At 47.7% G+C, this 25,826-nt stretch overlaps 9 protein-coding genes across 9 annotated transcripts; 4 read left to right on the forward strand and 5 right to left on the reverse strand.

Annotated features, from left to right (window-relative positions):
* Positions 1-997: 997 nt before the first annotated feature.
* On the reverse strand, positions 998-2,350 carry CTRU02_215638 (F-box domain-containing protein; the record flags this gene model as incomplete). Its single annotated transcript, XM_036723665.1, has 1 exon — positions 998-2,350. One exon carries the CDS (start codon positions 2,348-2,350, stop codon positions 998-1,000), a length of 1,353 nt encoding a protein of 450 aa, XP_036584348.1.
* A 1,765-nt stretch (positions 2,351-4,115) lies between these two features.
* CTRU02_215639 (telomerase-binding protein EST1A protein) lies at positions 4,116-6,420 on the forward strand (the record flags this gene model as incomplete). The annotated part of the gene is made up of 3 exons (XM_036723664.2): positions 4,116-4,258; positions 4,314-5,198; positions 5,250-6,420. The coding sequence occupies 3 exons, from the start codon at positions 4,116-4,118 to the stop codon at positions 6,418-6,420; spliced, it is 2,199 nt and encodes a 732-aa protein (XP_036584347.2).
* Positions 6,421-7,063: 643 nt separating this feature from the next.
* Positions 7,064-7,585, reverse strand: CTRU02_215640 (uncharacterized protein; the record flags this gene model as incomplete). The annotated part of the gene is made up of 1 exon (XM_036723663.1): positions 7,064-7,585. One exon carries the CDS (start codon positions 7,583-7,585, stop codon positions 7,064-7,066), a length of 522 nt encoding a protein of 173 aa, XP_036584346.1.
* A 1,835-nt stretch (positions 7,586-9,420) lies between these two features.
* CTRU02_215641 (adenosine/AMP deaminase) lies at positions 9,421-11,421 on the forward strand (the record flags this gene model as incomplete). The annotated part of the gene is made up of 4 exons (XM_036723662.2): positions 9,421-10,277; positions 10,327-10,697; positions 10,748-11,138; positions 11,190-11,421. The coding sequence occupies 4 exons, from the start codon at positions 9,421-9,423 to the stop codon at positions 11,419-11,421; spliced, it is 1,851 nt and encodes a 616-aa protein (XP_036584345.2).
* A 1,634-nt stretch (positions 11,422-13,055) lies between these two features.
* On the reverse strand, positions 13,056-15,995 carry CTRU02_215642 (uncharacterized protein; the record flags this gene model as incomplete). Its single annotated transcript, XM_070206520.1, has 1 exon — positions 13,056-15,995. One exon carries the CDS (start codon positions 15,993-15,995, stop codon positions 13,056-13,058), a length of 2,940 nt encoding a protein of 979 aa, XP_070059820.1.
* Positions 15,996-16,207: 212 nt separating this feature from the next.
* On the reverse strand, positions 16,208-16,318 carry CTRU02_215643 (uncharacterized protein; the record flags this gene model as incomplete). The annotated part of the gene is made up of 1 exon (XM_070206521.1): positions 16,208-16,318. The coding sequence occupies one exon, from the start codon at positions 16,316-16,318 to the stop codon at positions 16,208-16,210; it is 111 nt and encodes a 36-aa protein (XP_070059821.1).
* Positions 16,319-19,706: 3,388 nt separating this feature from the next.
* Positions 19,707-20,728, forward strand: CTRU02_215644 (von willebrand factor; the record flags this gene model as incomplete). Its single annotated transcript, XM_070206522.1, has 2 exons — positions 19,707-19,800; positions 19,875-20,728. The coding sequence occupies 2 exons, from the start codon at positions 19,707-19,709 to the stop codon at positions 20,726-20,728; spliced, it is 948 nt and encodes a 315-aa protein (XP_070059822.1).
* Positions 20,729-21,444: 716 nt separating this feature from the next.
* CTRU02_215645 (uncharacterized protein) lies at positions 21,445-22,016 on the reverse strand (the record flags this gene model as incomplete). Its single annotated transcript, XM_036723659.1, has 2 exons — positions 21,445-21,539; positions 21,596-22,016. The coding sequence occupies 2 exons, from the start codon at positions 22,014-22,016 to the stop codon at positions 21,445-21,447; spliced, it is 516 nt and encodes a 171-aa protein (XP_036584342.1).
* Positions 22,017-22,929: 913 nt separating this feature from the next.
* CTRU02_215646 (uncharacterized protein) lies at positions 22,930-23,427 on the forward strand (the record flags this gene model as incomplete). Its single annotated transcript, XM_036723658.1, has 1 exon — positions 22,930-23,427. The coding sequence occupies one exon, from the start codon at positions 22,930-22,932 to the stop codon at positions 23,425-23,427; it is 498 nt and encodes a 165-aa protein (XP_036584341.1).
* Between the last annotated feature and the right edge of the window lie 2,399 nt (positions 23,428-25,826).

Consider the following 25,826-nt stretch of genomic DNA (forward strand, 5'->3'; position numbering starts at 1 on the left):
TACCCGACGGCGGCTTGATGGAACATGCTGCTAAAGACGGACAGAGGATTTAGGTTATGGAAATGGGAAGCTGGCTGGCCTCAGTATAGCATTTAGGGTGTAAGAAACATAAAGAAACTGTGGTGATAAAAGTGGACCCACAGTTACCAGTCGGTTACTGTGGGCTATATAGCCATCACGACAGAAACCCAATGATCGTTATGTAGAATGAGACGTGAGGTTCGACAGCGGCATGTTCGTCATGTCAGTAAACACTCTGTTGCGTTGTAGTGACACCACCCAAGCTCAAAAACGAAAAAGCATTGGGTTCCACGAACTGAGCGATCGTTCTCTGTTTATTTGTTTCAAATGGGGAAATTGTAAAAGGCTCGAAATATTGTCTATTGTCGCTGACTATGAACGATTTTCAACTTTGACCAGATAGCGACTAGTGTTTGTGTTGGGATCACAGGGAAGCCCTTTAAGAGAGAAAACTGATGGGAAAACTGGTGGCCTGTCTGGTATCTGATGTCGAAGGAAGATTGACAGCAGAAGTGCTGGAGGAAGTGGTCGCGGAACTTATAGCTGTTTGTCAGTCTGCCTGTCACGTGGGCAGCCCGCATGCTGGCAGGTCTGCCGGTCTCGGGATCACTTCAACCGGTGTTCCAGCCAACGCAGCAGTTCATTATTACAAAGCGGTGACGGTGGCCTCATCAAGAAAGGCTTGCTATATGAGGATGGAAAGACTTGGATGAATTCAAAACATGTTTACATGTAAAACTGCGATGTGTCCTTTCGTGGAATACCTTTTCTGTTACCACCCTCATCATTTGTGAAAAAGATAGCACTGACCCCTGTTCTGACCTCTTTCATTCTCCTTTAAAAGAGCCAAGGTAACACCACTGGGTAAAACCGGGCTACCAAATCGCTTTTTATGATGGAAAAGTAACGCACCAACGCCTTTGTACAGTCATCGGCTATCTGATCAGCAAGACCGGCACGACCTCGAGCAGTTTCTTCAATGTGCAAAATTAAAACCAATAGGATTTTCCAAAGTAAGGAGGGTTTCGAGGTACTTTCCTTGGATTTTTCTTCCCCACGCCGGACCCTCTATTGTGTAATGCATAGAAGGACAAGATGCCATCTCTTTCGGTCCACCAGAGAGGTGTTCTGGTTGACTGAAGGGTGCTGTTGGCCCGCCAGGCCAGGAAATGAGTCCCTCAAGTCTGATAGCAGGATCGAATGAGATGAAGACGAGGGCTTTTCTGTCTTGGCGCTTAACAGCGTAGACCATAGAGCGATCGTCCATTATCCCCGAGAAACCACAACCAGGGTGCTTGCTCATAGGGTTAACGATACGATCTAGGAAGTCCAGGTGCTCATTTCGTAGGTTTTCATCTGGTAGCCACCAAGAGACATTGTTAGCACGGCGAGACTGACAGTTCTCCTGGGAAAGCCTGCCTAGGCGAGGTCGGGATATTGACCGGAGCTGTGGCCTCTGAGTCATCAAATCTGTAGCTGCAGGATCATTGACCAGGTCAATGAATGTTTCGCAAGACTGTTGATAAGAACGCATAAAGCAGTGGGTAAGAGTGATTGCTGGGACGGTTGAACCGCTGTCACCTCTATGGACCTGTAGTGGATCGCGTCGGTGCTTCGTTGGAGATAGCCTGGTCGCTAGGCAATCAGGGTCTAACGAGGGCTCCATATCATCCAACTCACTCTCAAAGTCCGAAGTGTCGTCAACAACTTCGTCTTTAATGGGAAATTTGAGTTCCGTTCGGTAACTACTTCGCGTACTCGAGGAATCGTCGACAAGCCATTCTCGTCGGCATTCCACAACCATAAGCCTTCCATTTGCAGCATTCTTTTCGAGATTTAGTGTGCTCCATCTGTCGTCGATGGGACCCTCTTCATGTTGACGACGCCACATACTGTGCTTCGACGTCGTCTGCATGTCTCGTGAATGTAAGCTCCCGAGCGGAAGACGGAAGCCATAGTAGTGTGAAGTCCAGTCAGTCTCATAAACCTCGAAGCTTGTCAGACTAGACAGAGCGTAAAAGTAATCGTCGATTATTTCAAAACAGACGGTAGCCCCCATATCGGAGCCAACCAGATGTTCAAGATCTAAGCGACCAGTCCCCCATTGCCTGTCTCGAATATTGAACTGTTTCAAAGCCCATCTTTTAAAGCCATCATCGCCCGTCGTAGAATGAGTTCCATAGTAGAGATAGTGCTGGCTATTACGTACGAATAGCTTGTGGGATGACTCGAGACGAAAACAAGTCAGAAGTTCTTTATTTTCCACATCTACTACGACAAGCCGACTACGGCCTTCGGCTTTCGGAGGAATATAGATGCAAGATACCATCCCATCGGCGTAGTATACTGGCTGAAACTTGTATTCGTTTTGTGCAAGAGTCTCTTCTGGGACTGACTGCAGCAGCACGCGCGTATCAATAAAGTTTCAACAGCTGCGGAATTATGTAGGTCGAGGAGGCGGAGCGACTCGTAGCTATCGGTATAGCATAGCATGCCGTTGCAGTAGACCCAGTGTTCGGCGGCGGCCACAAGGGCTGCAGAGTAGGGCGTGGCTGTGGCGATAGCGTCTCGAGTTTTCACCAGTCGTCGCAAGCAGCGGGCATATTGTCCAGTTGAGTGTGCGGCTTGGAGCTCAGCTGAGTACGACGCATGGGTCTAAGTCGTCGAGTTAGTAAGGCACATCTGGTGAAGGCTCTCTTGCTTAGTTACCTCAAGCGCGGTTCTGCAAATATCTTCATTTGTGGTGAGATATAGAAATTGGCGACATGTTATACTTAGATTGAAAATGTCATGCAGGTCTAGTGAACTGGCGACATATGTCATGAGCTCAATGGGCAGACGTTGCATTTTGCGTGTCGGAGCTGTCGTTTAGGCTTCGGTGTGCTCAAACTACAAGAGTGGACAAGAATGCGGACGAAGAGGCAGGATACAGCCTCGTTCACGCGCAAGAGGCTCTTTGTATGCCTCTCCTCTCACGAGGCGGTTGGCAACAGTTCCACCCCATAGAGGAGGGGCCGACTACTCTTGCGGGAACAAAGCTTGCGGCTCTGCTCGGTCGTTTAGGACCTAAGCAGCTGGGCCTCGGGCTGGCCTTTGGCATGACTCAATAGAATGTGTGTCCACCCGACCGCCACGTCCATGAGACGCACCGCAGACCTCAATCAGGCGGGCGACAGCAGCATCCCGGAGAACATTGACGACGGCTGGTGTGCCCAGTACAGATTGCGCCAGGATTGGTAAATGCAGCCTCATCTAAGTGCACCCCCCACCACTTCGACAACCCCGGCGCCTGCAGAAGCACGGAAATGGCAGCCTCTGACTGGGTGGGTGGGGCTATCACTTTTACCCCTGGTCGCAACCGATTGCTTTGTTTCGCATACAGATGAACGCGAGCAGGCCTTGGTTGACCACACAGTTACGTGTTGATCAGTCAGTCTCTTCAGCGTGCCCACCGTAACTAGCACTCAAGTGCCCCCGTGCCTCTGCTGCTGATTTCCCACTTCCGTGTACACACCGCTCCGCGTACAGTGTGAGGCAGAACAGCTGTCCCGAGCATCCGCTTTGCGTCGGCGAAGGCCACTACCCATGCGAACTTACGGTACCAGCGACTGTTCCGCGCCCAAGCATCCTAAGCAATCCTTTTTCACCCCGCAATCGTAGGACAAAAGTGGCTTTGCGGTTCCTCGTGGCCCTGCACAGCCGAATGTGGCTCCCCAACGCACCGAACCCGCCCTAAAATGGAGCCGTTGACACGGACCAAACGATTCCAAGTGACTTCTCTGATGGATGTCGTGTGGAACCAACTCTAATTGGACTGATCCGCTTCACTCTCGCCCATAGATGCGCTGTGTGTTGTTCCGATCTGGCAAACCAGTGGGTCGTGGTGTCTTTCCTTGCGCTCTGCCTCGCTGCCTTATCAGCATGCACTGGTTGCCCTTGTCCTTCGAAATTCTCTGGCGAACCAGTTTGCGGCCAGCCAGCGGCTGCGATTATATAGTGTCATGCATGCTGACGAAGTCTCCCGCTGGTCACTCTCCGGGATGTCCACTTCCACCGGGACTTTGGAATCACACTCAACCAGCGCGAAGACAGCCATGCCGGACAACACAGGCCTATGTGACATTTGCAAGAAGCAGTCACCGTTGAACTACGACTTGCAAAGTCATCTTGAAGAGGAACACCCGAACGACCCTAACATGAAAAATACCCACATAGCAGAAAGATCAGTACCTTTAGAGTGCGTTGCCTTCTATTAAACCGCATGTTTTACTGCTGACTCTTTGTGTCAATAGACTTGAAAACCGACGTGACACCTTGCGATCGGCATCCATATTCAAGCCTAAAACCAGATCAAATACACAAACCACTCACAATGTTAACCCTACCGCCCAAACAGCCAGCCCGGAAGGGGATCAGGAGCGGAGATTAAAGAGTTCGGCCTCCACTAGGAGCCTCAAGAGTAAAAGGGACAACGACGAATCGTCCCTGCCCCCAAAACGAAGTCGAGCTCGTGCACCAATTCAGGCCAGCTGTGGCACCTGTACATCAGACGATGAGTTTCGCAGGGAACCAACGCAGAAGAATAGGAAATTGTGGAATCCTGATGAGGAGCCTCCCAGAAGGAGCGACACGACAGAATCTCCTATAACATCAGCAACTCGGTCGTTTGAACCCCGCGAGCCACTCACGCCAGAGATAGACAAAAGTGAAGTCCTCATAAAACAACCGGAAACTCGACCAATATCACAAGAGCAACTCGTCGCAGAAGTCAAGGGAATCTACGCCGGCCTCGTCATGGTTGAAAGTAAATGCATTGAAGTCGACAATGCCCAAAGCTCAACAACAGGGCCCAAACTAAACAACGAGCAATGGCAAGCTCTCATTGCTCTGCACCGGACATTGCTGCATGAGCACCACGACTTCTTTCTAGCCTCACAGCACCCTTCCGCAAGTCCTGCGCTACGCCGGCTTGCAAGCAAATACGCAATGCCAGCACGTATGTGGCGGCATGGCATCCACTCGTTTTTAGAACTTCTCAGGCACCGTCTTCCGGCGTCTCTAGAGCATATGCTTACATTCATCTATCTCGCCTACTCGATGATGGCGTTGCTGTATGAAACCGTTCCGACATTTGAAGACACCTGGATTGAGTGTCTAGGTGACTTGGGGAGGTATCGGTGAGTTCGCTGGCAATTCAATTCATAAGAGTTTTTCTGACATGTATTCAGTATGGCAATTGAAGATGACGACCCGAAAGACCGTGAAACCTGGACGGCTGTAAGTCGTCACTGGTATTCGAAAGCGAGCGACAAAGCACCCACAACCGGACGATTGTATCACCACCTGGCAATTCTAGCGCGTCCAAACGCGCTACAGCAGTTGTTCTACTACGCCAAATCCCTTTGTGTGCCGATTCCGTTTCTTTCCGCAAGGGAGTCGATAATGACTTTATTCGAGCCTCATCTTAAGGGCTCTCCTACGCGCTTATTAGAAGTTGATGCTGCGTTTGTTAGGGCTCATGGAATTCTGTTTTCCGGCCGGAACCAAGACAAGTTTACATCGTCTGTAGACGAATTTATTGGTAGCCTTGATAACCATATTGGCAGAAATACTCGTCGATGGATGGACAGCGGTTATCATATTGGCATTGCTCTGTGTTGCTCAATCCTCGAGTATGGCAGCGAGTCGAATGTCATTGTGCGGGCAATCAAGTCGAGCCGGGCTGAGGACTCTGATATTCCGATGGAAGGAACGGATGCGGCTCCGAGTCAGAAGTTCTTTGTTGCTCTGGACTTTGCCTGTCGCACTAACGACGTTATCTTCCGCCGCTTTGGCGACCCAAACGTCATCCCATACGTTCACGTTACGCTCGCCTTCTTATATCATATGTCGCATTTTTCAACTGCTATGGCGTACATCGAGGATAAACTGCCGTGGAAGCTTATCTCTCTCTTACTAAACACCCTTATGGATGGAAATACGTTATTTGAAAAGATTGAGTCAGAGGACTTCCCTCGTCCCGAAAAGGAGAGCCCTCGTCCTCTACCTGAGGATTTTGCGCAGCGCGGTCTGTTGTGGGTGGACAAGTACTATCCTAACGACTGGTTCACTGCCAGCAAAATCGACGACGAGGAGAAGTACTTTGAGGTGCCCTCAATGACGGATGAGCGTCAGGACCGATGTCTTTGGTTGGCATGCCGGCTGGCGTCTTCGGGTAGGCATTTGACTTACGACAAGGAAACGAGACAATTCAATGTTACACCACAATACGACATCAGTATTGCCAACCTTCCTAACGTGTCGGACTCATTGGGAGGTACACCTCAGCAAACTGATGCATGGGAACGAGGTGGCGATAGTGACATGGATTTACGAGATGTGCCAATATCTTCGTCTTAATGGGCATTGGTCTTGGGGAGCATATCGTTAGAGGTTGTGGATTCGGCCATTGCAAACTGCTTTTGTCTGTATATAAGTAGATGGTCCTATTATTTATTTAGGACGAAGGCCATTTCATATACACTGTTGGAAAGTGCAACACGTATCAACCTGAAGTGTTTAATGGGGTCATATGTGCTAGAGTGGCATGGTAAAAGGAGTAGCAATAGTTGTAACGGAACCAAACAAAGAGAGGTAGAAAGTAATTGGTTTGCAGCATTTGCCCCCAACTTAGCAGGGTGTTATATCGGTGGTCAAGGCTCTATATATTTGTTACGTGTGTTTTATGGCCTAGTTGCTGTGACCACAGGAGTACAAATAGATATTCTCTCTGTAGCGGTAAAATGTCTTTTTGGTTCTTGTGTCTGTTCTAGAGAAGGTTCTTGTAGAAGTGGTTGAGATGATATATTACTTCCTTTCTGCCCATCACGTGGGTGCCTGGCAGCTGGCTACGGAGCCACCTCAACCCGGAATTCCGACTATTGCGACACTACTCCTGTCCTTCCAACAAAGCGCTGTCTTTCATAAGTTTAACAATGATTTGGCCAAATGAGTAACTTCAGCCCCGTGATTCTTTAAATGACTGACAGTTAGATGTTTACTGTCACCGCCCTGGACAGGCATAGCCAATAGGAGTGGTTCCGTCCAAGTCTTCAACATTCGGGTCCACTCCGTAATCGTCGATTAATATTGTAATGATGTCGTTGAAACCCATTCTGGCAGCTGCATGAAGAGCATTATATCCAAGTGAGGCATCCGGCTGGGCTCCTTTATCCAGCAATAGCTTCGCTACCTTCTCATGTCCACCAAAAAGAGCAAGGGTAAGTGCGGTAGATGCACCCTCGGGATGTTGGCCATCGACGTCCTCCTTCTGATGGAGAAGGGAGACAACAGCTTCAAACTGGCCAAGAGCTGCTGCGTATCCTAATGGTGTGACGAACCAACGGTCTAGAGCTGGCTTTACGTAGTAATATCTGCCAGAGGGCCTTCGTTTGATACGGCCTGCTGGAAGTGTGTCGAAGTTAAAAAAGGCACCTTCCTTCTCAAGAATTTCGGCGTCAACGGCATCAAGTACGTTGTAATTCGCATTTCTAGGTCGGTAAGGGATATCTATAAGGTAAGGCATTTTTGAAATTGTAGAATAATCTGAGATTAGAAACATAATTCTTTTGTCAAGAAATACGCACCTTAAATACTGTAATGCTCATCGAGCTGGGCTTGCCGCCAAGGCACAATTCGAATGTACAACAATATGCTTTGGCACAAAGAGGGACCGCCAATCCGACGTGGGTTTAGACATAGAGAAACCCCACTCGGAGAGGTTGCTTCATTTCTCTTCTGCTTCCCACGTGGCAATGTAGCCTCTGATTCTGGAGAGACTGCAAGAATCTTAGGTCGGTTCCAAGGTGCAGCCAGATGTCCAATGCTCCAACAACACCATGACAAGGCCATAGGGCTGACCCACAGTCGTTTGACACCAAAAGAGAGACAACCTATGACTGAGGTACAGTAGTCAGCGAAAAAGCCTTCATCCTATTCCCAACTCTCTGATCTCTCTCCGCTCGGACGTGTAAGCTTTTTGCTGCTTACACAATGTGGTTATTTTGTTTGTTTTACAGATCTACATCGTAGATGTGGTGTACGTCAGCTTAGACCGGATCCACACAGTTGAACATGTTCTCCATCTCCAATAACAGACGTTGGGTAATCCAAAACTGGCCCTTCAACCCACTTAAGACCCCTGGTGTTGATGACACAAAAGCCATTGTTTGCTCTAAGAAATTGATGGAGCACCCCTGTCAGTGAAGAGCTCCAGTGGGTTGGTATCGCCGTGCTAGTTCAAACTGTGTCGATGCCAAGATGCCAGACGTCCGTGCGGAAACACATCAGAGAGTTGCAGAGAGTTGAGAATAAGCATGAAGCCCTTTTCGCTGACCCCTGTATGTACAAACCTTGTGAATCACTTTCTCGTTCAAGCGTGCTTATTGAACAGACCTTGCAATACTATGCTGCGCCTCAAATGACATGATCGGCCAATTACCTTGAAGGCGTCATTGTCGAAGAGCCACTTTAGGCTGACCTTGTGCGGTTAGGAGCATAATCACCTTCTTCGTCACAACAGTCCTCGGTTTACCGAACTTACCGACTCGCCACGCTAATCATACGAAACTATGAGCTAGGGCATCGCTCTACTTTATTAGCCTTTCGAGCACGATTGACGCTAGGTTATTAACCACAGTCAAACACGGCGTTTTTGTAAGCGAATATTGAATTACCCTCGACCATGCTAGGTAGATCTGAGCTCTGTGAGGTCCACATTCTGATTCAGAACAAGTGATGTTTATCCTCGTAACCGGAGATATCTGACTCATTACTGTGGTCTTTGAGTATTGACACACAGCCGGAAGTGGATCATACCACGCGAGAGGACAAGATGAGTAAACCAAGAAGCCCCGCTTATATGGTTAAGGTAATGAAGGACCCATAACAGCGTAATCAACAGGCACTTATGCGAGCCCGAATTCTATTATACAATTGGTCAACACCTATAGATTGCCCCGAACCTAACGCGGCGTGAGGCACTCTTGAGGCAGACTTTGACTCTGTAACCCCTGATCCGTCTGAAGATGCCAAGTAGTGCCCTTGCAGGATATAGTGCAATACTTGCACAACGGCGGTTGTCTCCTCTCATTGGATCAATCAAGAGGGTTAGCCACAAACGAAATACAAACACACACTGCCTGATGCGCCAGTTTACATCACCGCAGGGGCACACTCTGGCAGAGGTGTAGCCCTTTATCCACTTTCAAGTTCCTTGGGAGACGGTAGCTTTGCGCGAATGAACCCAAAAGTACAAATACACCGACGTAGCGACGTTGATGGCAATGTTAAAGCAACAACAACACCAGCACCTCCGCTTGCTTCATCAACAACACTATCATTTCCATTGAACTAGCACAAATGTCTTCCACAGCTGGTCCCCTCCCCCATCATCCGGCTGACATGGACATGGCTCAAGAAATGATTGATGCCCACGATAAAGTCATTGAAGAGGCCGGCGACAGCCTCTCCGGCCAGCCCTGGCCGAGGCGCCGCCAGGATACTATCCTAGATGTTGGTCGTCTGAGGACACGAGCGGCTGTCGCGGCTGTCAAGATTGATCGCTTCGATGAGTACATGCGCCAGCGAAACGAGATTATGAGCCGCGAAAGCACACTCTCATTTGACTTCCGGCTTACGGTATTAGCATCGCCGAAAGAGAAAAAAGCCAACATCATCATTCAGGCTCTCAAGAAGGAAGACGACAGCGAGGTGTATGGCGCGGCTGAACCAAGGCTGGGGTGGGATGGTCAGCCGCACTCCCGATTTGCCGCTGACCACTTCCTGTCCAACGTGGACCTGATCGAAAACACCAAATTATTCAAAGTTGCAACCAAGATGCCCAAAGGGGCGCATCTTCATATCCATTTCAATGCCTGTTTAAAACCTACTACCCTTTTGGGTATTGCCAAGGAGATGGATCGCATGTTCATCACCAGCGACATCTCATTAGCCCCCAACGGCGATGGCATAGCCCAAGGAGATGTTGCCATAGCCCTCCATCGTTGCGAAATTCAATTTTCTATCTTACCTACTGAGAAGGAGAATCCCGGCAATCTCTTCTCGCCGAGATACGTAAAACGACAAACCATGAAATACTCTCAATTCTTAAGCGAATTCCCCCAACACTACAACGGTCAGGATGCTGAGGAGTGGCTCATAAGCAAAATGATTTTTCACGATCAAGAGGCTCATAACCACCTCCAGACAGTTCAGGGGTAATCATGTATACTTACGTTTTAACGAGGCATTTGCTAACGATGTTAGTGCTTGGGAAAAGTTTAACGGCCGCACACGGATGATGAAGGGACTTTTTAACTACGAAACGGCATATCGCAAGTATACCCGGAGTTGCTTAGAGGATTTTGTTCGGGACAACATCCAGTACGCTGAGATTCGACCGAATTTTATGGAGACAAACCAGCTTTGGACTGATGACGGCACACAACAAATCAACAATGTGGGTATCATGAAAATCATTATCGAGGAGTATGAATCTTTCCAGGCTACAACCGAAGATTACTTTGGCGGACTGAAAGTCATTTACTGTACACCACGATCGTTTCCCAACAAATCAGTTGAATTTGCTCTTGCTGAATGTCTAACATTCAAGCAGAAGTGGCCCCAATGGATTGCTGGTAAGGATATTCCTCGTTCTTTGACGGATAAAGGGTCGCTAATGAAATAGGTTTTGACCTGGTTGGTGAGGAATCTAAGGGGCGGCCTTTGAAGGACTTTGTTCCCGAGTTCCTAGAGTTTAGAAAGAACTGCGACGACGCCAAGGTTGATATCCCGTTCCTTTTCCACTGCGGCGAGACGACAGAGATCGGTAACGATACCGATAGCAACCTTGTGGACGCCTTGCTGCTTAACTCAAAACGTATTGGCCACGGCTTTGCTCTCGCCAGACACCCTTACATTATGGAACATATGAAGAAGAGAGGTATCTGCCTCGAGGTTTGTCCAATTTCAAACGAGGAGCTTGGTCTTACGCCAAGGATTACGGGACACTCCATGTACAACCTCCTCGCAAATAACGTACATTGTACGCTGAACTCGGACAATGGAACAATATTTCGGTATGTAATGTTAGTATGTATAGATGGTTCTCATACTAACAAGAGGTGCAGATCAAGTCTTTCTCACGATTTCTACCAAGCTATGGTTGGCAAGACGGACATGACGTTGCACGGTTGGCGGCAACTTATCGAATGGAGTTTGGAGCATTCATGTATGTCCAAAGAGGAATTGGAGGCCGTGCGAATAGAGTGGGAGACACGATGGGAGAATTTTCTCGATTGGATCATCTTCGAGTACGGCGGCGTGCAGGTGCTGGAGGAAAAGTCGAAGACATACACCTAAGTTTGCCGCTGCGAGTTATAGAACAATTGATTAGACTTTCATTGAGAACTTATGTATAAGTAATACGAAGCCTCTTGGTCCAAGACGTTCACTCATAATGCCACAGAAGAAGGAGTCTACTAATCCAAAAACAGACAGTGTTGCCTTCCGGGGAGTAACGACGCATAGTCCTGTGGAATGGAAGTAGCAGACAACTTCAAGGCGGACTTTTTGGACTGAGCCAACGTAACCCAGCTATACACCAACTGCAAGGCTTCAGAATGGAAGAACGATCTTGTGGGTAAGTACAACAGGAAAAGTTAAATGAATGAACTGTTGAATGGGCTCTCTGTACGATCGTACTGTCATAAATGTAGGGTGAACCAAAGATTCTATTTTCCGTGATTACCTTTCCTAACTAGATGTTGCCTTCCGTACGAACAGATATATCTCTGTCCATACCTAGACACGAGTCGTGCATGACAGGTAATAAACCATGATCCCTTCCTCAGACATTTAGGTGTTACAGGTGCTAGTCATGCCACCTATACACCCCTTTGCCTGTGACAGCCTTGTCGTACGGTCATGTGATTATCGTTATTCCAACACTCACAACTTTTCTTTTTATGACCGTACGTGCCTATCCTTTGTCCAATTAGGTTGCGCTATTCCAGTTCGTAATAGCTTTACTTGATTAATATGTGTCGTAAGGGTGAATGTAGGAAGTCGTCTCGTACGCCTTCCTCTCTTGTCGGTTGAGTAAGTCGCGTGTCCTACGTGCCTTCCTCTATTGCTTCACCTCACTTTTTCTTGTTTTTTTTTTTTTTTTTTTTTTTTTTGCCTACTTAGGCAGAGCTTTCCGTATTGAAATGATAAAAACGCGTCTTTTCTTCTTTTCCTCTTACTTACCTTTTCTCCTCTTCGTACACCACTTCTTCTCTCTTCTCTTCGTACGTTGAACAATCATTCTCATTCAACGCTTTTTTTTTTTTTTTTCCCTTTTATGTTTTCTAACCATGGTCTAGAACGATGAACGTAATGCTCTTGCCCTGCCGTCGCACGACATTGAAGTGCGTATGACTAGCAACATGAGCGTTCAAGAGTTCGTCGCCTCTATCATACGACGCTCTAGTTACTTCATCGCGATCATCATTCAGTCTCGAGGTCGTACGATGCCTGCTTGCGCCAGCAAGTGTGCGACCTCTGGCTCTCCTCGATTCCGGGAGTGTGTTCGTCTCAGGACCCTCTCTGATGGCTCGTGTGCGGAATGCGTCTAGCAGTCGCACGGCGCTCGTTGCTCTCACCGTGGTCAGGAGGATGGTTCGTCCGATTCGTCTGGTGGTAGCAACCATTCCGACAACGATGATGATGATGAGTCTCCCCGTCGCTCTAACTATCGGAAGCCGTACGCCCGTGGCGCTCGCCAGCCCGACCGTACGCCTGGTCGCAAGCTTGGTCGTGGTGTCGGCACCTCTGGCAGCTTCCTTGGCTCTTCTCACAACCCGCAGCTGATTGAGAAGGAGTAATTGGGGGATTGGTTCATTCGTACGGTGGTTATCTATGATCTCAAGGGTCCGGCTCTCATAGACTAACATCTGGTGGTGGATCTTGGTATTGGGGTTTTCGTACGATAGTAAAATCGCACGAGTTGATTGTCATTCGTCTTTTCCCCCAAGTCTATCCACGTACGCTTCGATTCTTATCCTGAGCTTGCTTGTCGTAATTAACTGCTCGAGCGCTGAATTTGGTGACTTCTTTGTGAAAGCATCTGCTGGATTGTCTTTGCCATCGATCCATCTCACTTCTGAGATTTCTTTCTTCTCGTACGACTCCCTCAGGCTCATGATATCGATCATAAGTCTTTTCTCATCAGTAGTTCCTAGTCGTACGAGGCATTCATACAGAGATCTTGAGTCTGTACAAATCACGACTGGAATTCCTGGGAGGTTGAGCGTACGAAGAATCCGGTTCAAGGTACTGCTTAACGATATGCCACTGTCAAAGCCTGTAGTCATTCCGTATAGTTCGCTAGCTAGTACGCTTCGAGTCACTCGTTTGCATTTCGTTGAGCTCCAGTGGATAATATTTCCATTGATCTCAAAGTCTGTCGTCGTACGAGCTGTTTCCTCTGCAAGTACGATAACAAATCCAAGCTGTGATGAAAGGTCTGTATTATTTGCAAATGATCCGTCTGTGAAGATATACATCTTTGTTCGTACGAAGTCGAGTGGAATATATTTAAGACCTCGATCAGGGTTGTCTATTTGCCATTGAAGTCGTACGTTCAGAGCTTCAATGTCCTCTTTACTTGGTTCTTTGATCTGAGCTGCGACTGCTAAATCGTACGATGCCTCTGGCTGGCATATTGAAGCAAGGTATGCGCCCCTTGCCCGCTGCGAAACGTACTGTTGTCGTGCATCAAGTGCATCTATCTCTATAGTATTGAGCTGCTTAACTTGTCCTTTCTGTAAGAAAGTAAAGTAGTCTTCGTACGACTGAATCCTGCCGCCATTGAAATCTACTTCTTGGTTATGTGATAGGATTGTTTTCGGCTTCGCACGAAGGCCCTTCTTCTCCAATTGTTCCTCTTCCCGTACGGAGAAACTTGCTGTTGCGAAACTCATTGTATCGTCTGTTTGCATTGCCGTGATACCAAAGTCGTCTGCTCCTGTCGTAGTATAAAGGAGGCATGGGTCGTACGTTGACTCTATCATTCCAAGGTCCTCCTTGTGGTGTGTAGCGTACGTCTTATACCAGTAAAGACCTGATTCTGCTAATCCGTAGAGCGGCTTCACGATATGTAGGAGTGTTCTTTCTGGGTATTTACCCTCGAGTTCCCTGGGAAGTCGTGCGATAATTGTTCTTTTTAATGGATCGTCCGATTGGGTATATGCCTGCGTAATATCCCTGAGTTCTCCTTGACACTTGAAGTCTCGTACGAGGGTAGGTCCAAGGGCGAGGAGTAGTCTCTGACTCATCCTCTGGATCGTTGGTGCCTGTGTAAGGATTTCCTCCTTTTCCTGGTCACCATATCCTTGGATTACTAGTCTTGACTTTTCGTACGGCTTCGTGGTTTTGTTTTTGATTTCTCTAACCATTCGTGTACGAAAGATCCGTATGTTGGAGTGTTTGTCTGGGTCGTACCGAATAAAGGTAAAGACTCCCTGGTTGATTAACGCGTCGATCTCAATCCTATCCGACTCTTCGTACGGTAATCCTGGTGTTGTGATTATGTTGTCAAGTCGGAGTTTTACTGCTAACTCGTAGTTGTCTTTCTCTTTCTGAGTGAGAAAATGTCTTGGGGATTGTCGTACGGCCCTTCTTTGACCCTTCTTTGGCCGTCCTCTTTTCCTTGGTTGTGGTTGAGGGATTTGCCGTGCGACGTCTGGTTCAGACTCTTCCTGGGGTTGTGTATCGTCCCTATAGTATGGTTTGACGTGTGTCGCCCGAAACTGTGTAGGTCCGTTTATCATGTTCACAGTTACATTATGTCCCTCAATCCCCTGTACTTCGTACGGTCCGGTCCATCCCTTGTTTTCTCTCCATACCATGACTTCGCTCTGGATAGGGAGGGATAAGACTTGTTGAATATTAGGACCGTTCCTTGTATTGATCGCACGGTTGATCTCAACCTCTGCGCGGATGCCTTGAAGTAACTTCCTTGCCTTCTGGGCGGCTTCTGCCCGTTGTACGATTTCTGGTGATGGTGGTGAATCCTTGTTAATACGTGGATAAGTACCGAATACCAGAAGTGTTGGTACGATTCCGTACGGTCCAGCTGTATCGTTTAACGCTTTGATAGCCATCTGTAGGATTGTCTCATCGTCTGTATTATGACTGAGTTCGGTATGAAGGATATCGTACGCTCGCCTTAAGGGAGCGTGAGCTCTCTCGACTTTGCCGACTGCCCAGTGTGCTTCTACTGGCATCTCATCGCACGTAATACCCATAATTTCGGCATGTTTGCGGAATTCAGTAGATGCGAAGTTTGTCCCCGGATCGTGTACGATATGGTCTGGTGGACCGACATAGGTGTTAATCCAACATTTGGTTAACGCATTCCATGTGTCTCGTGCGGAAAGGGATTTTAGGAATGTTGCTCCTTGAAAGCTTGTTTCCGTATCGATCACATGTAAGGCATTTTTGTCCTTCAGTCGTACGACATCTACCACGATTTCGTAATTGAAATAGCTCTCGTCCTTAAGGGAGAACTTAAATCTCCTTGGAGCTGGATCGTGCGACTGGCAGTTGTGACAGAACTTCTGGACCTTTTCTAAAATCGACTGGCTAATATCGTCGTGTCCAGCGTTTTTCAGAAGTTGGTATAGTCGTTCCGTACGAGGATGTCCAAATCGTCTATGTAAACGCCTTAGTTGTACCTCCGTAAAGAAAATACTTGACTCTCTTTTGCTGAGATTGAAAAAAGCATGGCCCCATTTGCGTACGACTGGAATATGTTTCCCATCTCGTCGTACGATAACATTCGCAATGTTGTTGAAGTATGCCTTTAGTCTATCTGCATCTTTTAAAGAGAATAAGAATGGCGTAGCTGACTCGAAGATATGGTACTTCACTCGTCCGATTGGATTCTCCATGATGATAGTCCCGATTGATGTGTTTAAGCGTCCGTCTCCGAATCGTACGTAGACCGACCCTGGTTTCCAGGATACTTTTGCTTGTGGGTTTTCCCTGAGGTATGCTATGACCTGTGACTTGCCGACTGTAGAAACTTTCGCTGCACCTGTGTCCCAAAGTTCCCCTTGGTAAACTGATGTATATGGGTCTTGTAGTACGAATTGAGTTGCTTCTACTGTCTTTGGAGCTGAGAAAATGTCTTCCCCTGTCGTACGGTGGAAGAATGCTGCTGAAGTAAGGAAAATTGAAACCTCCTCGTCTCCAGTATCATCATCGTCACCATCAGAAATATTTTCAACAGGGTTATCTCCCTCTACTTCTTGTAGATATGCTGTAAAATCATCGTACGGCTCCTGGTGGAGTGTATAACATGCTTGTAGGTATTGGTCTCTTGCATATTTGCGTTCCTCATCAGAATGGTTTGTCGACCAACAGCCTGTCTTCTTACAGATGAAGCATCTTTTGCTTGTGTTCGTACGGGTAGGTTTTCCTTGGGATATGTTCCCTTGGTCTTGTCTTTCGTACGTCTGTCCTTGAGGTCTTCGGTAGGGTTGTTGCTTATGTCTGCTTCTCTGGTTGGAATTATACCGCCTATCGACAAAGTTAATGTCGTACGATATTGTCTTCCTATCGATTGCAACTTGTAGCGAGGCTCGTAAGTTAGAGAATAGCTCCTCACATGTCTGGTCAGACTTGTGATTACTGAGGGCGTTCTCTAGCTCTGGTACGCCTCGGCATGCCTGGATAACTTGCGTGCGAAGCATAATTTCTCCTTGGAATCCTGTACCTAGTGCTCGTTGTACGAGAGATAACTTATCAAATAATGCTTCGAGGACCTCGATCGGTTTCTTGTCTGGTTCCTCACGTTTAACTCGTACGAAAGATAATGTTGTCCAATCTGTATAGTAGAGATTGTGGTTGATGTCTGTATTGAAATGTGCATCTAGCATCTTGTAAATCTCGTCCCACCTCTTTGTTGGCCCGATATGGTGGAGGTAGAATTCCTCCGCACGATCGGCTAAGATGTCTGGAAACACGGCATGGTATTGGTCCTCTGTTATTCGCAATCGTCTGCAGAAGCTGATGAAAATCTTGGCCTTGTCATACAGGATATCGTACGGTTTGCCAGTATAGTTCCTCTCTTTCTTCCATCCCTTCTGAAAGACCGCAATCGTGCTTGGTTCGCACGGTCCATTCTGGACTATGCGTCGTGGTGGAAGATCGTAAATACTGTTTGCTGTATAGATACTTGTTGTACGATCCTGTATCTGTGGGAAGCTCTCGATCTCCTGGGTATATCTTGCCCCTGGGGGTAGATTCTGTGTGCTTGATTGATCTCGAGTATTTGACTTCCTGCTTGCTCGTTCGGTATCGTACGAAGGTTCGATTGACTCTATCGCTGGTTCAGCTAAAGTCTGACGTGTAGTTGTCTCTGGGGTTCGGACCGGTGTGCGTGTAATAATGTTCGTACGGCTTGATGTTCTTGTCTGGGAATTATCCCGGTCGTCCGTAGAATCGAATCCTTTTGCTATGTCTGAGACTATATCGACTAATTGTTCTGAAACCGTCCTTGATTTAGGTAGTTGAAAGCCTTTTAGTTTAAGTAGTCGTGCGAACTCGGTTTTGTACGTCCGGTTAACTAAGTCCCATTGGTATGGCGACCATTGATGGAAGTCCTCGTACAATTTCGTAGTAAGTACTTCCTGTGGAGGGTCTAGGTGTATGATTTCCATCATTACGTAGCCGACGTATGTTGTTAATTGTTTCTCCGAAGGTCCTGTTTCGATATCGACTAAGTCTCCCCAGTATTTCGGATCTGTAGACTTCTTCCATATACTAATAGGAATAGCACTCTTTGCACTCATGTCTTCGTACGTGACCTCATAGTCATTTTCCTCCTCCTGGAGGAGGTCTTGCTGTACGATATCAGGTTCTCCTGATGTCGTCATGTTGGCAACCGTTTCGTATCGTACGGTATCTAGTTGGATGGTTGTTGAAATGTGCCGTTGCGCACACTATTTGCTAAAGTATTGCACGATAGGATTCTTGTCCGGTTACGACTCACCGCAGCGACAACAAGAATCTGTCTCGTACGATATTATAACAAACCGTCTTCTCAGGCTAGTTGTCCGGTTACGACTCACCGCAGCGACAACAACTAGGCTAAGGCTCTTAGCACAAGAGATTTCCTAGCGTGACCCCTTAGGTATTCTTTCGAATTTCTCGCCTCGTACTTGCGTACGAGACTACCCGGTAGCCCGGCCGTAAAACCTCGATCTTGTCTCTTCACTCTTGCTAATCTGTGATCGCACGATGCAATCACTCGTGACTGCCAAGCAATCACTGATCAGTGTTGAATGGGCTCTCTGTACGATCGTACTGTCATAAATGTAGGGTGAACCAAAGATTCTATTTTCCGTGATTACCTTTCCTAACTAGATGTTGCCTTCCGTACGAACAGATATATCTCTGTCCATACCTAGACACGAGTCGTGCATGACAGGTAATAAACCATGATCCCTTCCTCAGACATTTAGGTGTTACAGGTGCTAGTCATGCCACCTATACACCCCTTTGCCTGTGACAGCCTTGTCGTACGGTCATGTGATTATCGTTATTCCAACATGAACGGTATTTAGTTTTGCAGAACTTCCCAACAACTTCTATCGCAGCTTGTCAAGATTACGACAAGTCCATCACGACCTTCCGACCGGGAAGCTGAAAACAAAGCACCCCTTAAAACAACGAACCCTAACCTCTGCAATTAATGAGCATGAACTATGGAAATGTAGAGGCAAGTTGTGAAAGAAACATAAGAAGTAAAGAAACCAACTACCAAGATTGACTGCACGACATCTACACAAGCATCATCTGCCTACCTTGGGTCAACAAGTCGACAACGTAGTGAGTGCGTTGACCCGCATTGGATTGATGTCTTAAGGATTGAGGAGTTTCCATTACGTATTACAATAAAAGTTGCGATCAACTGCAGGATGTGAACTGGTGTGTAATTATGGCATGTTGTCGTGAACTCTGAAGCGCACCCTCATTTACTACGCAGTAGCAGTGAGTGCAGGGAGCGATGAGCTTATTCAACTGATCTAACGCTACTGGAATCTCACACGATATTTGTAACCTACGCAATACCGGGTTCATCCAGCTGTCCGGCGTGGCCTTCTAAGTAGAAATCCCTACCAAACTAGTAGTTAAGAGTCCCAACGATCAATGCCTGCGGAACATTTGTAGTTTATAACCCACGCTTCTGAATGTTTACTCGCCACTAGGGACGGCGGAATGAGCAGGATGAGGCATTGCGGAGCCTAAAACACCTAAAGTTGGTAGGGGTGCCGCCAAGAAATGTGGTGCAGCCCCTGCGAATAGCCCCGTTCTCCGAGCTAGCTCCGCCGCAAAGATGACTCTAAGGCATGCGAGAGGCAGGATTGTAGTTTATCAGAGGATAACACCTATAAAAACAGAGCCCCGCATACAACAATGACCGAGATGATTTAAGGTCCTTCATTGTTTCCTACCCAGGCGCCTTAGAGACCCCTCTCGAAGGAAACATCCTCGACTTTCTGCCACGAGTGCCTGCTTACAGACGCATCAACTATATATCACTCGATTTTGGACTTATACATCTTTCACCAAGACACAACAAATAGCAACTGACAATGAGTGGTTCACGCATTAGAAATAAGGTGAAGAATTATTTGAGCACTCTTTTCAGCGCTAATAAGTCTACTACATCCTCCAATAAGCCTAGCGGTAATATCCCAGACAGCGAGTGTTCCCCTCTTCATTCTCCGTAACCTTACCGGGAGCTTCTAACAAGCATATAGTTGATGAGCCGCCGCCAGCCTACTCAGACACTGCACCTGCCTTGTCTAATGCCAGCCTCCTTACACCCAATGAAAGCGGAGATAGAAGCCTGTCGCTGGCCCCAGCCATCAAAAACTCTATTGTATCGCTCTCGGGTATCACAGTCTCAACCCCTGAAGATCCATACGCCTTTTTGTCCTCATTCGACACCATCTTCGTTATCGACGATTCAGGCTCTATGTATGGTCGCTCGTGGCTCGAAGTCAGGGTAGTTCTCAGCGCCATCACACCCATATGCACCGCTCATGACCTCGATGGTATCGACCTTTATTTTCTTAACCATATGAGCGGTGATGTTAGGGAGGGCAAGGCCCTTGGAGGCTTTTATGGCATCAAGCGCGCCGACACGGTCGAGGGCATCTTCAGTTCTGTTCGTCCTCGTGGCGCTACACCTACTGGTCAACGTCTCTACAATCTTCTGAAGCCATACTTGCAACTGCTAGTTAGCAAAAAACGTGACATGGATAGTGTCAGACCTATCAACATCATTGTCATCACCGACGGTGCTCCCTCCGATGACGTCGAATCTACCATCGTTTCTACGGCCGAGAAGCTCAAAGAGCTCGATGCACCTTTAAACCAGATCGGTATTCAATTTTTTCAGGTTGGCAATGAATCCGGCGCTCGCGACGCTCTTCGAGAACTCGATGACGACCTCGTGAAAAAATACGGCGTTCGTGATATAGTCGATACTGTCACTTGGGAGAAAAATCAAAGGGGTGTGCTTACGGCAGAAAGCATTTTGAAGGTCGTTCTTGGTGCGGTTGTAAGGCGGCTGGACCGTCGTCATACAAGTGGCGCGGATGGCCGCTAGTGCTGGCCAACTGAATGTTCTCCGGTCATCTCTTCTTCCGTCAATGTTGGAACCGATGGCGTTAACAGTGGCGGATGAAAAAGGGGTTCTCGCGTGTGGTCATGGGTGTGCGGCGACTGGGGAGACGAGAGGAACTTATACGGAGACCCAAGGGCTGATAGGAAGAACGCTCTTTACTATTGCAGCAGTTGTCCAACATTTTAATTTCATTCTGAAAAGAGAGCTTGTCGATGGTGCACATACAGGCCGCATAGGATGGTCAGATGGCATCCAGTAAGCCATGGCCGTCACCTTAGGCTTCAGGCCAATTGCAATCTGTGCCGGTATTCAATGGTTCCTAATGATCTCACCGAGAATCCTAGCTTTCTCGAACCGCATACAATCGTTCTCAGGCTTACCATGTCGGACGAGAGACAGTCCGATATGCCTAGAACCGTTCGCGTTAATGGAATGCAGGGAAGGTCACCTATTTGAACCTATAGGTACTGATTGAAGGTATTCAGCACCCTTACCATCTAAGAATGGATCATGAGTTGATCGCTGTCACAAAAGAAAGGACCAAAGAAGATCGGTAACGAGGGACTACCTTGAGTTGGCTGCAGCCTGACGCCCGATAGTTCTAGTCTCTTGCTTCATTCACTGTAACAGATCTTGGTCTATCTTGACGTGAGATACAATCTGCCCACCGCTTATCATAGCTTAAGATATCACTCAATTTAAGGACGGGTAATGCCCCAGGAGTATTCCCCACATCCTACATTCCAAGTGCCGTTTTTAGCCATGATGTTTCCAGTGCCGCCAGTATGCCCGCCTGTTATAGCAAGCCAGTGTTAGCTTTGAAGAACATGGTTTTGTCATCTAACTTACAGGGTCCTCGCGCTATATCTCTGTATGCTTCTAAGCAATCCATTAAACATTTCTCAGAATCGAATGGTATGTACGGTATCCATCCTAAGCGTATTCGGTATCCTTTGTAAGTGCTGGGGCTAACTGGCGGACTTCGTATAGTACGGTGCTGTTGGATGTAGCCTGTCGTATTGACTGTCAAGAATAGGCCCCCTGCTCCGCCATTTTGCAACTCTTCGCAAAATGTGGAGACCACATTGAATTCCGGGCCATAAAAAACATCCCACTGCATGCCGGCTGGGTATTTCATGGTACATTCTGGGACATTGGGCGCGACTCTAAGGCTGGGATTATCTGTATGTCCTGTCGTACCGCGTGCGCTGAAGATAAACAGCATTGACAGGGATGTGAATAAGTTCGTAATCTCAACGAGGCGCATCATTTTGAAGTGTTCTACGTGAAAAGTTTTCAGATGCAAGTTGAGCTACTGTATCTCGTCTTAATGTAGGTGACCACGTGCACTTCCGCTTTTGGCGTCAAAGTCTGGGTGTCTCCAAAACTGGCTGTGGCTATGCCTTTGGAGTTTGGAAGACGTCGGAGCTAGCCAGGACAAAGTTCAGCGATTGCACATTCCTATTGGCCAAGACAATAGTCAGTCTGGACCCCACACACAAGAATGGTCTCCATCTCCAATAATAGAGGTTGGATAATACAAGACGGGCCCTTAAACCCACTTGATACCCCTGGCGACACAAGCCATTGTTGGCTCCAAACCGTGTGGCGAGCACCCCTGTTTGATAGAGGCTGTTTTGGGTCGGTACCGCAGTGCTAGATCGGATGCCAAATGTCATAGGTCCGTGCGGAAACAATGGTGAGGATTAAAATTGAGATGGATCACTTTTCGCTACTGGAAAGCCTCGTACTCATGTAGGTTCAGTGTGAACATAGAAGCTACGGGAGCAGGTCTCCAGCCACAATCGCGTGCAACGAGGTCTTTGGCAAAAAAGCTGGACTAAGACGCGTTGGGCCTTGATGGATAATGGGCTCATTCACTATTAGGGCGAGGTCAAGAATAAGCTGTGTTAATAGCCACACTGGTACCACCTGTAATGGAGGCTCTACGAAAGACCAAATTCAGAATCAACTCAAGTACTGTATCCAAAATGAAATTTTTTCCCCAGCTCGGATGAAGAGCTAATTAGGTTCTGGAGCGTCATAAACCGAAATTGAACGGTCATGCTGTAGCCAGAACTAGCGCAGCAGGGTTACTTTGACCGCCCATCCTATAAACCATGAGTTCGTACACGCAGTGATTTGCTCACAGTAGCATAGCAAACTGAATCGCCTTTTTTGCCATGCCGCATCTCGAAGATCTCCGCGTGGCTATCTCTGTATTACAGAAAAACTACTGGCCGTTCATAGCCAGCTTGCTAGAAAACACCAACAGCCCAATAATCAACTTCATCAACATTAACCACCTCACCTTCCCCACCTCTTTCGGCGACGTTCGACAACGGATCAGGGCTAATTTCACACGATTCCACACCGAATACATTGTTATTGCCACATTCGGTCTTCTCACTGAGTACTGGCTCATGGCTGCTGCTGCGACTCTCATTTACAAGCTGGACGCTACGCTTAGCCGCATTCGTCATTGGGTTCCTCCTCGGCAGTCCGGCGCTAGCGAAAATGTGGCATACTCGCTCAATATTCTGCGGTACATCGCTCTTCCGACAAGCCTGTGGTGTATTTGGTCATTGCATAGCATTATTACTGCTATAATGAAGTACTTAGTCTTGTTTATGTTTCATGCGACAATGCTGGATTCGACAGCAAAGGCAGTAGAGAAATAGAAGGGTAGAGGAGCTTTATTCTCTTCGGTACAAAACTCATTGTTCATGGTGACTCATATTGTCTTCCGAAAACACTATGATCCAAGGTCATCGACTTGGTTGTGTCTCATCCATTGCGGATAGTCGCATATCGACTGTCGGGATAATGCAGCAGGTTTTCAGAACAGTCTACGTTCGCAGTCCCTGCTAAAGCGTTAAAGCTGGCCTGTATAATTCCTGTCTCGTCTTCTCGGTCGGCAGACGCCTCCCAAGACATACTCCCACCTAAATCGTTCTTAACAATATACGCAACCTTTTGTCTGGTTACTGAGGGGCTATCATACGATCTAAATTCCTCGGCTTTGGCGTCGTAGCTGTAGCTGGCGCCAACTGCCGTGTCGTGATAGTCGATCGCCCGAGGTCTGAGCGGCAAAATATTGTAGTTCGATGGCCCAGCAGGTGACGATATCGTTAGGAGAAAATGGTAACAAGGCGCATACGGGCTTGCGAATGAATCCATCTCCGACCGTACTTTGTCCAGCAGTAGGACGAAGTTTTGCGCCTCCTTTTCGTCCATTTCTTGCATCGCGAGTTTGTTCCGTGGCTTTCCCGTCAGGTGCCGGTCCGAGGATCACGAGCCGCAGCGAAGTTACGTGGCAGGACATGCTGACCCCGCGATAGGTCTTTGTCACACCAGGCGCCACAGCTATGGCTACAATTGGATGGAAGTATTTCTTAGGTTAGTAGAGTGCAAATTCCTAGAGGATGTACAAAACTGAGCAGCTCACTAGTTTTCATCATTTTATCCACTGCAACAATGACAATCCTGTGTAAGGCATGGCATATCGTAAAAACGAAACTAGCTGACCTGTTGTAGACGCCTTCTATCCGGAGACAAAAGGGAAAAGTTTAGAAGCATTGGTAAGAAAAAATGGCCCTTTGCTGACGAAATTGGGGGACTGATGATAGTTTTACCGGCGATCTTCTTCGGAGACTCAGTGTCAGACGATGACGGGCCCAGCGAGGCAAAAATCGGCAAACCACCACTGCGTGAGGCTAACAACGAGACGTAGTTGCTGCAATTGCAGATTATTTTTGTCCGACAGACCTTCTGTTCCATGATGTGACTGCACGAAGCCTCAGTGGAACTACATTGCGCCTGTCGACGCCCGTCAGTGACGGATGTGAACACGCAGTGCTTCATGGGATCAAGGAATCACGTGCATCCACATGCAGATAATGAAAAAGTCAACCACATAGTTTCCAGAGTCATTCGTCATCCAGAACTAGACTTTGCAACGCTACCAATGTCTGTGTCCTATTTTCGGATATCAGACTGTGCTGATTTGAGCCACAGTGATCTTTCAGACGTATATTGCCGGCTTTGATTTTTAAAATGTCTCTCCTTGTCAGAAGCAGCCTACCGCATCTCCTCCTTCGGCAGGGTATACAAAGAACACTACGTACGTTGTCTTGCTATTCACTTGGAGAACCAGCGGCTGTGGCCGGCTCGAGCAAAGTCTTGTCCTCCATGTAGAGCATCCTTAAAGCCATGCTATTGTTCATCCACTCGATCAGATCTATTGATAAGCTCTCAATCCATAAGACTTCACAGCAATCCACCAGCGATTCTCCAACATGCAGCCACCCTAACGAAAATGCATACGTCTTTCACCTGGCTCCTTCGCTGCACAATCGCCTGCTCACCTTACCGTGTGTTAATCTGACCGACGCGTGTGATCAGTCGCAAGGCTTCTGCCACTACACAGCAGCCGCTACTTGTTAGATTCTGGCATTGACGACAACTTTTCAAACGCGGAAGCGACTCAGCGTGGCTGAAGACCGACTAGAGGCCGCAATCAAGGCTCACGCCCAACCCGTTAGTGCTTGATTCCAATATCATGGTCTATTGTTAGATGTACCGCATTGCCACCACTGACAACCGGACATGACCCGGATACTATAAGCAACAAGAGAGTAACTGTGCACGGCTCTCAAAGCCTCTGGTGCCCATTTCGTACCTTCACGCGATCGGATAAGTCGAGACAGACGGCGGCTTGAGGTGGGCTTTCGTTAACCCCTGGCCAGTCAACTCAGGCAGACATTGAACGATACAGCAGCTCCTTGAGCAACAGCTAGTCCAATATCGCAGTTTCTACGATGTCGATACCACCAATAGACAGGATCTAGTACACTTTCCCATGCGAAGTTTCCGCATATATCTCCTGGAGCAGTGTGATGCCAAGGGCTGAGTTGGGAAATGACTTCGTGCATGTGCGACGTGATTCTAGAACCAACCCAACGGAGCCTTGAGCGAGCCAGTGTTCACGCTCTTTTTAGAAACTATGTTCATTCCTTTTTGTCGAACACGAACACAATAGGAGAAATGTGATAAAGGGACTTTTTTCGGCTCCTGTAAG

The sequence above is a fragment of the Colletotrichum truncatum genome, assembly GCF_014235925.2.
Source record: "Colletotrichum truncatum strain CMES1059 chromosome Unknown Contig_0017, whole genome shotgun sequence".
Classification (NCBI taxonomy): domain Eukaryota; kingdom Fungi; phylum Ascomycota; class Sordariomycetes; order Glomerellales; family Glomerellaceae; genus Colletotrichum; species Colletotrichum truncatum.